A 13,413-nucleotide genomic window follows, 5' to 3' on the forward strand; every position below is an offset into this window, starting at 1 on the left:
GACAGGCGCTTTGCTATACTTTTTCGCCTGCTTTCTGTCCGGGTTTTCTGGATCTCTCGCGATCTCTTTCCCGTCGCAAATCGCTTAAACCCTGTTTCCTCGAAGTTAAGTTTACCCTGCTCTCGTTTGTAGTCATCGGCATAACAAGGAGCCAAAATAAATGTGTTTGTCTCAAGTTCTAACTTTCAGACTAGCTGTTTAGACCTCACACTGCAAAATAAGGATGGGCCGATACTCGATACCAAATATTCGATACATCGATATTTTGACATTTTTGAAAAGTATCGATACTTTCGAAAAATATCGCACTTTCGATACGCTTTCGATACTGCACACGTGACCTGAGCCTGCGGTCTTCTGGTCAGCACCTCCGGTTGAAAAATACAATTTTGCTCAAAGAAATATTGATGTTCTTGTCAATAATTGCATTTTTCTTGCCTTGACTTTATGTCCACACATTGCTGATGCAACAGTGAAACAAAAAGACCAAAATCAGCATTCTTGGCTAACATTTATAATGCCAGATCTGTCCTTTGTATGGTCACGTGACAAACCAATGACATCAGCACGGAAATGACGTCATAATATCGATATCGAGATCGATATCGAGAAAAAAGGCAAATATCGTATCGATATCGTATCGTTTTGAAAAACCAGTATCGGCCCATCCTTACTGCAAAATTATTTCGCGCCAGTACTGCGCGAGTTGTCAAGACCTTTCAAGATCCCGGATGTGCGCAACACCGTACGTACGCCGCCGTACGCGCCCGCGAGTCATGCCGCTAGCCATGATGACCATGAAAACTCGGATGCAGAGGTTTCCTATTTTATTTCATGTGTTTTTTTTTTTTTCATGTGTTTTTTTTATGGGTATGGTGCTCCGCTCTGCGGCCCTTACGGGCCGCTAAGGAGCTCCGCTATTAATAATGGTAATGGTAATGATAAACAAAATCGGACGACCGTAAAGCGGGAGTGCGATTTGTTTAATCACGAGTATGATTACAGACAGAATTGGACGACACGAAGTCCTGTTACCAATTAATCAAAACTATGACAAAATTTGAGAAACAAACTAACCTTTAGTCAAATGGTTTTTATAAAAACTGAAAAACATAACAGTTTACTCAACAAAATGCACAACAACAGCGCGCGCAAAATGACGCGTACTGTCCAATTACACAGGCATGACGCGTAAACTGTCCTATTACACTGTCCAATTACAAGCATGACGCGTACACAGGTGACCCAAGCGCTATATGAGTCTATATTATAAAGCTGAAAATTCAATAAAAGTTGACAAAAAATAAATAAACTGAAGTTTTATTTTTTAATTGTGTTTGTGTGCTGTCACTGCCTTTGTACTTTAGAAGGGGTTTTGAGCGATTTGGAGTGATTTTGAGCGAATGTTTGATATGCCGGTGCATCATTATGTATATATTATGACCTTGTCACAATATATACATAATGATGTACCTAATTGTAGTGTTCAGGAGATATGTTTTAGAACTATTATTGGTTGAGAGAACTATTATAGAACAGGAGCCCATCGGCTCCTGTTATAGAACTATTATTGAGCCCAGTTGTTATCCCCAGTTTCCCCGCGCGAACCGATGACATGCGCAGACGGGACTAGGTTGGAGAAGCTAGCAGCGGAAGCAGCGGACTACCAACAGTGAGTATGCGCGTTGGAAAGGGTGCCTCCTTCCTTTCAACTCCTTTCAACAACAGCAAAATGGCGAGTTCTCATATTTGTTCCTGCATTGGTAACTTACGTCCTCGTTACAAACGCTTAGTAGATAACATATATCCAGCTGACTCGCGCCAAGGTTTAGTTAAAGCAAATATGGACAAGCTGATATTTTACGCTCTTTCATCTCCCGAGAAATTGGACAGAATCGGAGCTTATTTGGCCAAGAAATTAAACAGGGATGTCGAACGCAAAAGGTTTGAATTCGTTTTCATTACTGTGGAAGCTCTTGATCAGCTTTTGTTGGCGTGTCATGCCCCTAATTTAAACCTGTTTGTTGAGAGCTTTCTGAAAATGGTACAGAAACTGCTTGAAAGCTCAGAGGCTGATTTGCAGGTTCTCGGTAGTACTTCCTTCGTGAAGTTTGCAAATATCGAAGAAGACACCCCCTCATATCATCGACGCTACGATTTTTTCGTTTCTAAATTCAGTGCAATGTGTTGGTTTAGCTCTGGGAATGACAGAGATTGCTTCAGGATTCGTTTGGCTGGTCTAAAGGGACTACAGGGTGTTGTAAGGAAAACTGTGTCTGATGACCTTCAAGCCAACATCATGGATGATACACATATGAGTAAGATTATACCATCTTTGTTGTTTGTCATGGAAGGAAGCAGTACATCTAAACTTCCAAGTTATCAAGACATACCAAGTGCCAATACTGAAGAAGATCCAGCCTCTCTGGCAGAATCATGTCTCCGAGAATTAATCAACAGGGCTAGTTATGGAAACATTAAATCAATTATCAATCCAGCACTTACTCACTTTGACAAAAGTGAACTTTGGGTACCCAATGAGTTTGCACTCAAGGTGTTCAGGATTATTTTGTACTCAGTTCAGAATCAGTTCAATTATGTTGTCATTGAGAAGCTCCTGTCCCATTTGGATGATCACATCAAAGACAAGGCCAGTGTTAAAGCCAGTATTGTGCAAGTCTTAGCTGCATGTGTCAAAATTGCAAGCAACAGTTCTATTGGCCCAGCAGTGTTGGAAGTCTTTAACACACTTCTTCGTCACCTGCGATCATCTGTAGATGCTAGATTTCAGAATGGAATGCAGAATGATTCTATTGATGATGATGATGATGATGATGATGAGAGAGAATTTGAAGAGTCTTTGGTCAGTACAGTTGGAGCATTTGCAGCAGTGCTGCCTGACTTTCAGAAAACGGACATAATGATGTTTATAATGGGGAAATTTCCATTACCAGATGAGAGGATGCAAAATAATCACCACTCAAGTCAGAGAAATCTAGATGATACCAGGAAGTCTGAAGGAGACAGAGTTCTACAAAGGATGCTCCTCCAGTGTCTTCATAGTGTTGCTCAAAGCTTCAACTCCATCTCCTTAGCCACTACCTTTTCTCCAACATTTCTTGAATCATTACTTCAAGCCACTATTGTTGAAGATTCAGTTGTGAGAAGACTTGCTCAAGAAACTCTTTACACCCTGCTTGATCGCCATGGTAACATTTATAAGCTTGGGGAGAATGGACTTTTAAAAGAAGGTCAAGAGGTTGTCTTGACAACTGAAAAGTGCTCAAAACAGGACCTTGTTTTTTTCAAAAAGAATAAGGATGAAATCCTGTGGTATTTGTATGAAAGCTCTTGCATGCTTTCAAATTCGGTGGAAAACATTCTAGCTATTTACTTAACTTTGGCTGTGATCACTACAGAGGTTGCTACTGATTTTGAACTTATTTCAAACATAGTGCATTTGACATTTGGATTACAAAGTGTTGCTCTAGATGAAGACTTGAAGTTACCAAGTATGAATCGCTGTGCTCTTCATGGTCTTGTTGCAGGGTATCTCAATGTAGTTGCTCACCTTACAGGAATTGAGGACCTCAAAGACTATGTTATGCTTATAATCCAACTGCGAAAAAAAGAAGCTGACTTTTTGACTCCAGAAAGAGCTTTAAAATCAACTTCTAACTGCATTGTGCTTTCAGCTCACAGCATTCCCAAACACCTCCTTTTTGATATTTCAAATGTTAGAGAAGCTCTTCCCAAAGTGGGCTTTGATGTCAGATCACTTCAAGCTTCATACAAACATCAGCCACTGAAAGATGTTTTGAATCACCGCTTTGAAAGTGAATTGGTGGTGTCTAACATTAACAATGAAATTGATGCAAATCCTCCAACCTCGCCTGGAATACATCTGGAAACACCAAAGGAGAGAATAACATTTCAAATGCTGAAGGAAATTGTTTCAGAGAAGCCTTCCAAAATGTCACATCAGAGGGGAAAATATGCCAAACATGTTGTAGCAACTTTTACTGAAATTGCTGATGATGCAAGTGCACGAACACAAGAATTTAATTCAAAGGTGCTAACTGTGCTCGATTCACTTAACACTCCACTGCAATCCAGAGCCTTGAGCATTTCAACACAGAGCTTGTCTTCAAATCCTGGTGAGGAATGCTATGTTATGAAATTTCCAAGAGAGTATATTTATTAGTTTAATTCGGAATCACTGAATGTTGAAACCTAAACATGTAAAGTAGCTAAACTGCACATGTTCTGCAGTGTTCATTGCTGAGGTGAGGCAGAGAATGATTATGAAAAACGAACATGGTGCCATACATGCAAGCACTGTTACAAGATTGTGTCAGGCAAATGATGGAGAAAACCAATGCCTAATTTTTGTGTTTATATTCAGACATGTTACCATGGCAATGACACTTCGACTTCAAATACACTATCAAAGTACATACATGCAGGTCTATCCTTTTGACTTACGTCTTGCCATTTTGGAAAACCAGAGATCTACAGTTTTAGAAAAATGCCAAATGCAGCATGGTTATCGAAAACTGTGTGTTCACCCACCTAAAGGGCGGAGTGCAGAAAGGTTCTAGCTGTATTTTAGGCTGTTTTGATATTTCACTTTTTGTGTTTTGCAATAATAGACAATTGAAAATTAACGTTTAAATTCTCTTGTGTCAAAGCTAGTCTTACAATGCATAAAGGTTCTTTGTGCAGTCATCTGTTCAACTGAAACATTTGGGTCTTTTTGTTCAAAACTGGTGACATGTACAACTAGAGATAAGAAACCAACATGCCATCCTCGGAGACCCAACGGCAGTTAAGTTACTGTAGTGGGGGCAAGGGAAAGGGGAAACTGCAGAAAATTTGGCTAAGAAAAGTTGGAGCGATCGAAAGGTGTCCCTGGGAAAAGAGTCTCACCAGGCGTGGGCGTTTCTCAAAAGTCCCAAGAACTTTTCGGGCCCGAAAACTTTTTGGGGCTGTTTTCAGGCATGGTTCTCGGGTTCCACAGAGCGTTTCTCAAAAGGTTCCAGAGTGTCCTGTATTTTTCGGGGAGGTTTTCGGGATTTGTTCCTGGCTTGTAGTTTACAAAGCTCATGCTATAAACTGCCGTTATCCAGTTTTAGCCTCGAATTTTGGTTGAATGAATTTACTTTTGGATAAATTCTTCTCCTTCATTTGTCACTCAGTACTTTGGCGGACTTGCTGTACATGTATATACACTGAATAAATTTTAGAAGTTTATGTGAACAATTTTATGTGGAAAAAGTCAACCATCGAGTACCTTTGTAAACCACACTGTGTTCTCTTCACGAATTAAAAGTTCCTCTCAGTGTGCGGAGTGGAAATTTGTCAATTAATCCTCAGAGTCCTGCCAGATGTCTTTCTCTCTGACGCATCTTTTACTGTGGTCTATTTTATATAAGCCCTTGGCCGGCCTTTGTTTTCAACAAGTTCTTTGGAGATGCAATTTAATAGCAACAAAATAAGTTGTGAGAAGTGTTTTCAGAAGCTTAAGAGCTCCAATGATAAAGTTACAGGAAATAATGGCATGATTTTCTCGGGCCTGAAATTCTCAGGCGTTTTGAGAAACATGAAAAAGAGTTTTGGGGAGCTTTACCCTGGACAGTTTTTGGGATCGAGATGTTTTCGGGACCATGCCAGTTCCAAAGAGCTTTCTGAATGCTGCCTTTTTATTGGGCAGAAAAGTCCTTTGTATTCCCTTAGTAATTATTCTGCCCTACTGGCAAACAGTAACTTCACTTCATGTGTTCTTCTTATACAGCTGTTGCTGTATCAGCCAAAAAAGTGAGGAAATTATTTTGGATGTGAGAAAGAAAGTAATTTTAACCCTTTGACGCCTGAGAGTTTTACGTGTGCACCCACCCCTAAATACCTGCCTCTTTTACGGTATTCAATGCAAACGTACAAGTGGAAAAATAAACCAAGGATATGCACAGTAAATTCGGATAAACAGTTTCTCAAGTAAACTTATTCTAACTAGACATGTGAAATGCCAATTTATTAAATCACATAAGGTTACACAATGCCTTAAGAGGAGTACTTTTGTCAAAATTATTTTTTGGACTAAACTTAAAGTTAACTATAAATCTAACATTTCCCCAAAAATGAAAGCAAATCTTAAAACGCACGCGAGTTATTTAAAAAAAAAGGTTATAAAAAAAGAAGTTAATAAGACAGTTACTGGTAGGTGTCATAATCTTCATAGCGCGTTGACTTCCTGGTGAGGTTTTTGCACAAAACAGCCTCATCCTGGAACTCTTATTACAAGGACCTCATGAACATTTTTTGTTTACATGTGATTTTCCTTATTTCCCATTCTTGATATCGCTCTTCGGTTCATTGCTCCTTGTTTCATGTTATTGACTTTATTAAGACCTATTAAGGTCGTGAAACAAGTCAACTAAAATAGAAAAAAGTCTTTGGACAGCTAAAAAATCAAAGCTGAGAATACCCTATCTTTGAATGAATAATAGGGTTTGCGAATTCTAACGAAATTTGGCCAGAACATTCGCCTTTATTTTGGATATTTTTCTTGTGACAGCTGCGAAAGCAACAGGGTCGCCAAATTATTTGATACTTTAACCTTAGGGATCTATAAAAAGATAACCAATAAGAATAAGATAAAGCCTGACACGCTTTGAAAGACTGATGCTTGCCGATTAACACTGTGCAGTACTTTTGCAATAGTGGTGGTGTTTGATACCCGATTAATTCGCCGGAATGACACTCAGTCGTTTCCTATTTACCGGCTTCTTTCTTCTCAAGAATGGCTCTGCTAAACAACGGATATTTTTTCCAAATTCCACAGTTCTTTACCTTCATATTGATATATAGTTTGTGGTAGTGAACACAATGTGCGTACAATATTTTTTTCAAAGTACCAGCACCCGCGCATCATTTTGAAGCTAAAAAAAAACACTGACACTGTCGTTTATTCAGTGGCACTAAGGGTTTTTTCTTGGTGAAGAAAAGCGGTAATTCGAGAAGATTAAATTATCTTCAAAGTGGCATGAAAAAGCATGAAAAACGCATACAAAACTACAAAATTCCGACTACTAAAAAAACACTAGCACCACTTTCTATGCATTCCTTTACTTTCAATGTCAATAAACATACCCCTTTGTATTTTCTGAAGTACTGCTGTAATTATTTTCTAAAGTGATAGACACAACTCAATACAAAGCGGATAAGTAGAAATGAAGAAGCAGGTCTCCCAAAAGATAGATATCAGATAACGACATGTGAGCATCAAATCTGTTTGCCTTAAAAAGTGAAAAATATGGACTCAAGATGGATAAATGAGAATGTATTCAAAAGTGCAAAAAAAAACATGCAAAATTTCAAACCCATGCTGTCTGCATGACAGAATTAATTATTTACTTGTTCACGTTGAATGTGAAGTTTTAATTTTAGTAGACAGCTTTTGGAGTCAATTATACACTTAATTGATTTTGTAAACAAAAATTCCGGAAATTCCAGGTTGGGAAGCAAATGGAACAGAAATTTCCCGGAATAAAATTCTGAAATTTGAGGACAACCAAGTTGTTCTTAAATTCCAGAAGTTTGGCCCATCTTCTCTTCCTGCTTTGGCCCCTGCAGCTTTCCAGAATCAAATGTATCCACACTGTGCTTAGTGTGTCTGTTTCTCACTGAAAGCTTACAGCTCTTACTCGAGCATGAATGATTGCAATCCCAATAAAAGGCTAACCACAAGCTACCTAAACTAACTGTAGGCTGACCAGAGTACTATTTAGGCTAATTAACCGGAGTGATATGTAGGCTAACCGATGTGTTATTTAGGCTAACCTGAATGACTCGCGAGGCATGCAAGCCATGCGAGCCAGAAATCCCCAATCCCAATAAAAGGCTATTAAATAAACCACAAGCTACCTGTAGGCTACCAGAGTGCTATTTAGGCTAACCGAAGTGCTATTTAGGCTAACCAATGTGCTATTTAGGCTAACCGAAATGGCTTGCTGGCTCGCAGATTATCCGGACCCACCAAGTCACAAATTGAAGGGAATTGTTTTTTGTGGCCCTAAAGGCAGTAATGTTATCAAATGTCATAACAAATAAGAAGCTGACGCTGTACTGTTGAAAGCACGCAGGAAGCGGAGAGCACGAAAGAAGTGTAGGGTGAAACGCGAGCCGTAGGCGAGGCCCACCTGAGTGCTCTAGTCGCCAAGGCCGAGAGACAGGCAGAAAAAGAAACATAATTTCCCCACGAACGCGATCAAAACAACCAAGCAAGAGTGCGTCAGCGACTCTGACCGAAGTACGCAGCAAAGCCAACACAAACTGAGAAGGAAAGAATGATGGAAAACATCAGCTGTCAACAGCGCACCACAAGTTGACCAGAGACACGAACGAACGAGCTGAAGCAGGAAGTACAACAAGGAAAAGAGACCGACTGACCCCTGCACGTGACGACAACAGAAAACAACTGCCAAGCTGTGGGCCCCTCGCCGTACGGCCGAATCAACACACGGACGGAAATGGCTCTGTGGCGGCACGCACTAAGGAGGAAGACGGAGTTGAGCCGAGGGTTGGCGGCAGCAGCTGAGCCCGAGGGGGAGGTGTCGCGAAGGAGACGAGAGTCCGGTGAGCCGGGGAGGTGTGGCTTTTGTGGGCACGGCACTGGTGAGGGGTTTCTGATGTAGAAAATGTAGCTGCGTAGGGCATCGAAGCCGCTGTGTTCTTGTAATTCTTCGGCCTAGTTGTGGTTGCCTTCGGGGGTGGCACTCCGGTGTGGGGCAGGACGGGCCGGGAGGGGGGGGTGTCGGAATGGGTGATGGCGGACGACACTGGACAAAAGACACTGCAGCCAACAGAGGCGCGTTATATGAAAACTTAATTATAAACCAACATATTGGCGTTAATGCCATCTTCTGGGTTCAATAAAAAACCGTTAATTACCTTCTTTGTTTGAATCCTGAAGAAGCAATAATGCCAAGATGTCAGATTTCGTTTTCAGACATGTGATAATGTTGAGAACTAGTTGTAGTCAAAGATTAGGGGAGTGTATTGATTTATTCGATACTACCAGGAGAAAGGAATCCTAAGAGGGCGTCCGTGTTACAGCGGATTAGGCACTTTTCGGACCTTCGCCGATTTCCCTGATTTTTTCAGTGAAAGTCGACAATTATATCCCAGTAACAAATATCACATTTATTTGGATCAATTCGATATTTTTTTCGAGGCGATTTTCAAAGTCACCTCAAAACCATGCAATTCGCCATTGAAGACTCTGCAAATTTGCTATAAATGACGGTCGCTGCCAACACTTTATTACTCAATGCAACGAGCTGATTATTTTACATATTGAAGTTTCATCTTCCCTCGATAGTGTAGAGGTTTTATAATTGAAATATATTTAAGTTTCGTTAAGTAATGACTTTTTTAATTTGACTCCCAACAAACTCTGGAATGTGCATTACGCGACATGCCTGTAGTTGAAAGCGATTTTCTCGAATGTGGGACCTGATCTAGAATCGTGTCTATTGTAACTAAAAAGTACTAACACCATTATAGAAAAGTATGAAATAAAATTTGTGGGCACTCTTTACTGCGCGCCGTACAGAGCTCCACGAATTTCCCAAATATTCGCCATTTTGATCCAAAACAAAGAAAACGCTTGAGCAACCGATAAACCAATTCCAGAACCGTAAATATTTGGAGATGTGTTAAATACTGCTAGAAGTCAGACTGTAAATGGAAAATATTTTTCTTTATTTTTTTCTTTGTTCGTGAGCGGGCGGTATTCTACAAATCCTGCGATCTGATTGGTTCCGGGAGCGCCGGCCCTCGACAGCGGGCGGTATCCGTTGCGAGATGAATCATCGAGTGTACTTTCCGCGCGAAATCATTTTGCAGCGTTGTACGAACGAACACATGAAAGATTTGCTCAGCAAAATCGAAATAGCCGCTCAACAACTGTTGTAAATGCGAAAAGACAGAATAGAAGTGGAATTAAAGGCCTCGAAGTTCTTCTAAAGGCGAGTGTTGATTTTGTTTATCGATTAATTAAGTTCTAGTTGATAGTTTGTTGAGTTTGTGGTTGTTTGTGCATTTTGCAATCATTTGTACGCCATTTTAATACGATAAGCTGCGCCGGTTTTAAACTTCAATTTTGAGTAAAAACTGTCTTTTTATCGGCCACTTCTTTGCCAAAACAAAACACTAGTTGCCATCATTCAAGAAAATGAGATTCGTTAATTAAAAACAGCCAAAATTATGACACCGAACGACGAAACATGGGACCCCCGACCCGCAAGCCCGGCCGCACCACCCGCGGAACGCGGGGGAAGGAGAGAAGAGGAAGAAGGCCGGACCAGGAACACCCGAGCACGAGCCACCGCCCGCACACCACGAAGCACCGGGGACCGCCACCCGAGGGAAGAGCGACCGACGAGACCGCTGGGCCGGACCGAACCCCGAGACCATCGAGGACGACCACCGAAGTGTGGACAGAGAAACCACGAAGAGAACGCAACGGACAGAACCGACGGAAAGAAACGCACCCTTAATTCTGACAATATTGTGCCGTACGTCCAAGCTTCGCATTTCATTTAGTTTCACTTTCGCACTGTTTATCACAAAATAATTATGCTGGGAATTAACGCAGAGCTTATTAATTCGTTAAATACAAGTGTGTATAGCTATACCGAAACTGTCTTTCCGTCAGATAGTTTTTTTTTCGGGAAATTCTCAAACTTAGCATCCTGCGAACAGAGTTCTTTATCAAAACATTCATCGGGAAGCCGGAATCGGCGTTTAGTTTTGTCAATGATAATGCTTTGGCTCGATTTTACATTTATGATATATTTACTACTTCAATTTCTTTGATTGAATCTCTTCAGTGTTAATTTAATATGCTGAACCTTTCTGTAAATACGGTTCATTTAATTTATTTCGAACTAAATAACAAACAGCATTTTACACTCTTGCTTCGATCGACTCAACATTGAAATTAAATGGCGCGCGTATACAAACAAAGATTTTGTGACACAATCTTTCTAGGTTTCTTTTAAAAACAAATAAAGTGGGAAAAAAATAAAAACGTTATTCACCAGCCTAGGTCGGTCCGTATTGGGAAAAACTGTGCCCTCGGTCTTGGAACGGTCATGAATTTTTGACTGCCGGGTATCCCGGGGTATCCAATCGAACGTTCGGTAATCGAACTCAATCGAACACCAACCGTTCGATTGGGTTCGGTAATCGAACATAATCGAACTCACAATAAAATTTGGTCAATCGAACTCAATCGAACGTTCGATTACCGAACAATGAACAATCGAACTCAATCGAACGTTCGATTACCGAACAACCAACAATGGAACTCAATCGAACGTTCGATTACCGAACTCCTGTTTGTTTATACTGCGTACATATTGTACGGTGCACCGTTCCTCTAATCCTATTTTGGCAATTTACCATACCCCGGGATAGGACAATTGTCTGCACAATAGCCACGGGCACACCAGCGACGCGACGTTAATTCTGCATCGATTGATTTCAAGAGCTACGGCTGGGGCAGTCGAACAACGTACTCGTCCGAAACTTAAGTCAATTTTGCATGCAAGTTTTTTGCTTATTGCGATGGTTTTGATCTTAAGAAAAAAAATTGTTTAACTTGTTTACTTGTTATTTTTGTCATCCATGTTAATAGTAAGCATTTCCTCCAATGTAATTGTTGTCATGCTGGAAATTGCTTTTCTCCTGTCAACGTCGCTTTTGGCCGCCCTCGATGGCTTGGACAGACTGATGGCGGCAGCGTTTTGGCCACTAATAATTAATGATTCTGCACATATTGAACACAACTGCCTGTGTTGCAGTGAATAAAATGGTGCAACTTCTGTCTGAGTGTAACGGTGAAAAGCAGGGCAGAAACCATATCCTTCCTTCTAAATATAGAAATGTAAACAATAGTGCATTCCAGTTATTTTACCGTCGTTTTGTTCTCTTCTACCAAATATATTTTACTAAACATTGACATTCAGTTCGATATATGGACGTTTTTATATTTATTCCATTCAATAAAAGTTGATTTTGATTAGTCCTGCGTGATTTACTTATCAAGAGTAAGATTCCGAACAAAATCGAACCCGATTGAGTTCGATTAGTTCGATTATGTTCGATTGGTTCGATTGGTTCGAAAATCGAACTCACAGCAAAAAAGATGTTCGATTTTGTTCGATTACCGAACCCAATCGAACGATTGGTGTTCGATTGGGTTCGATTGATTTTTGGTTCGATTTTGTTCGATTGGATACCCCGGGGGGTATCTAGTCTTTTGAACAACCGTGCCCGTGAGTAAAGGATTTTATAGTACGCCGAAGCCAAGAGAATTCGTCCACAACAAAAGCAAAACATTATTTAGAATCGCTTCGCATTTCTCAGCAAATATCGAATACTCTCGCAGGGTTTCAACTTCAGTTTTTGTAGAAATTATTCTATAAGAGTTGACACCGGAGTCAGAGTACGAATTTTTTTTAAGTGTCGAAGAATCAAGATTTTGTAGTATGCCCAAGCTCGAAAATTTCCTCAAACACAAAGCCAAAACTATAATTGAAATCGCTTGGTATTTCTAAGCAAAGATCTATAGTTTTGAGGAGGATTGGATTGGTTTTTCCGTGGAAATTCTAGAATAATTTCAGACTGCCGGGTATGTAGTATTTTGAAAACACTTCCCGGCTGCCGGGTATCTAGACACAATGATAAATATATCACTTTCGATCAATATGCAAATTTCGGCATAAGCCCGTGGGGACTCTGTAAAGTGCGGAAGCGGACGGCGGATGCGGACGGCGGACGACGGACGGCGGATGGCAAAAAAAAAATTCAATAAATAAAATAAAATTCCAAAAAATAAAAAATAATTAAAATTATTTTTTCTCAAAGGGTTCTTCTGATTGATTCACAGCGCGGGCAAGGTTCTCCTATCTCTTCCCACAGGCCACGGTAACGCTTTCGTGAGTTTCATTTCGCGGCGAGACGAACGAACCCATGACAGTTTTGCTCTCCAAAATCGATGTAGTTGCTCACAAACCGATTTTTGAAAGGGAAAATAAGCAGTGGAATTGAAGGCCTTGAAGTTCTCCAAAAGGCGAGTATTCATTCTCCATATTGACAAAGTGAAGTTATAGTTTTATGACCGTGGTTTGTCAATCGTTGTTTGTGTATTCGCACTGATTTCACGCCATTGCGGTTAACTGCAAGTCGGCGCTTTACAGACTCGATTTATCCTTTCAAACGCCTTGCTTCTCTGCTACTTTTCTCCAAACTCGAATACTACTTATCGCCATTCAAGAAAATGAGATGCTTTATTTAAAAACAGTCAAATTAATTCTCGGAATATTGTGCCTTGTGCAGGCGACCGAA

The 13,413-nt window shown here is 40.4% G+C and overlaps 1 protein-coding gene across 1 annotated transcript; it reads left to right on the forward strand.

Moving 5' to 3' along the window:
* The first annotated feature begins 1,688 nt into the window (after positions 1 to 1,688).
* LOC144661581 (protein EFR3 homolog B-like) lies at positions 1,689 to 7,167 on the forward strand. The gene has a single exon (XM_078522384.1). The coding sequence runs from the start codon at positions 1,733 to 1,735 to the stop codon at positions 4,202 to 4,204; it is 2,472 nt and encodes an 823-aa protein (XP_078378510.1). The 5' UTR covers positions 1,689 to 1,732; the 3' UTR covers positions 4,205 to 7,167.
* The last annotated feature ends 6,246 nt before the right edge of the window (positions 7,168 to 13,413 follow it).

The sequence above is a fragment of the Oculina patagonica genome, chromosome 7, assembly GCF_052425735.1.
Source record: "Oculina patagonica isolate OP01 chromosome 7, crgOcupat, whole genome shotgun sequence".
Classification (NCBI taxonomy): Eukaryota; Metazoa; Cnidaria; class Anthozoa; order Scleractinia; family Oculinidae; genus Oculina; species Oculina patagonica.

Coding starts and splice junctions, on each gene's coding strand:
- LOC144661581 (XM_078522384.1), top strand. CDS start 1,733: ATGGCGAGTTCTCATATTTGTTCCTGCATTGGTAACTTACGTCCTCGT.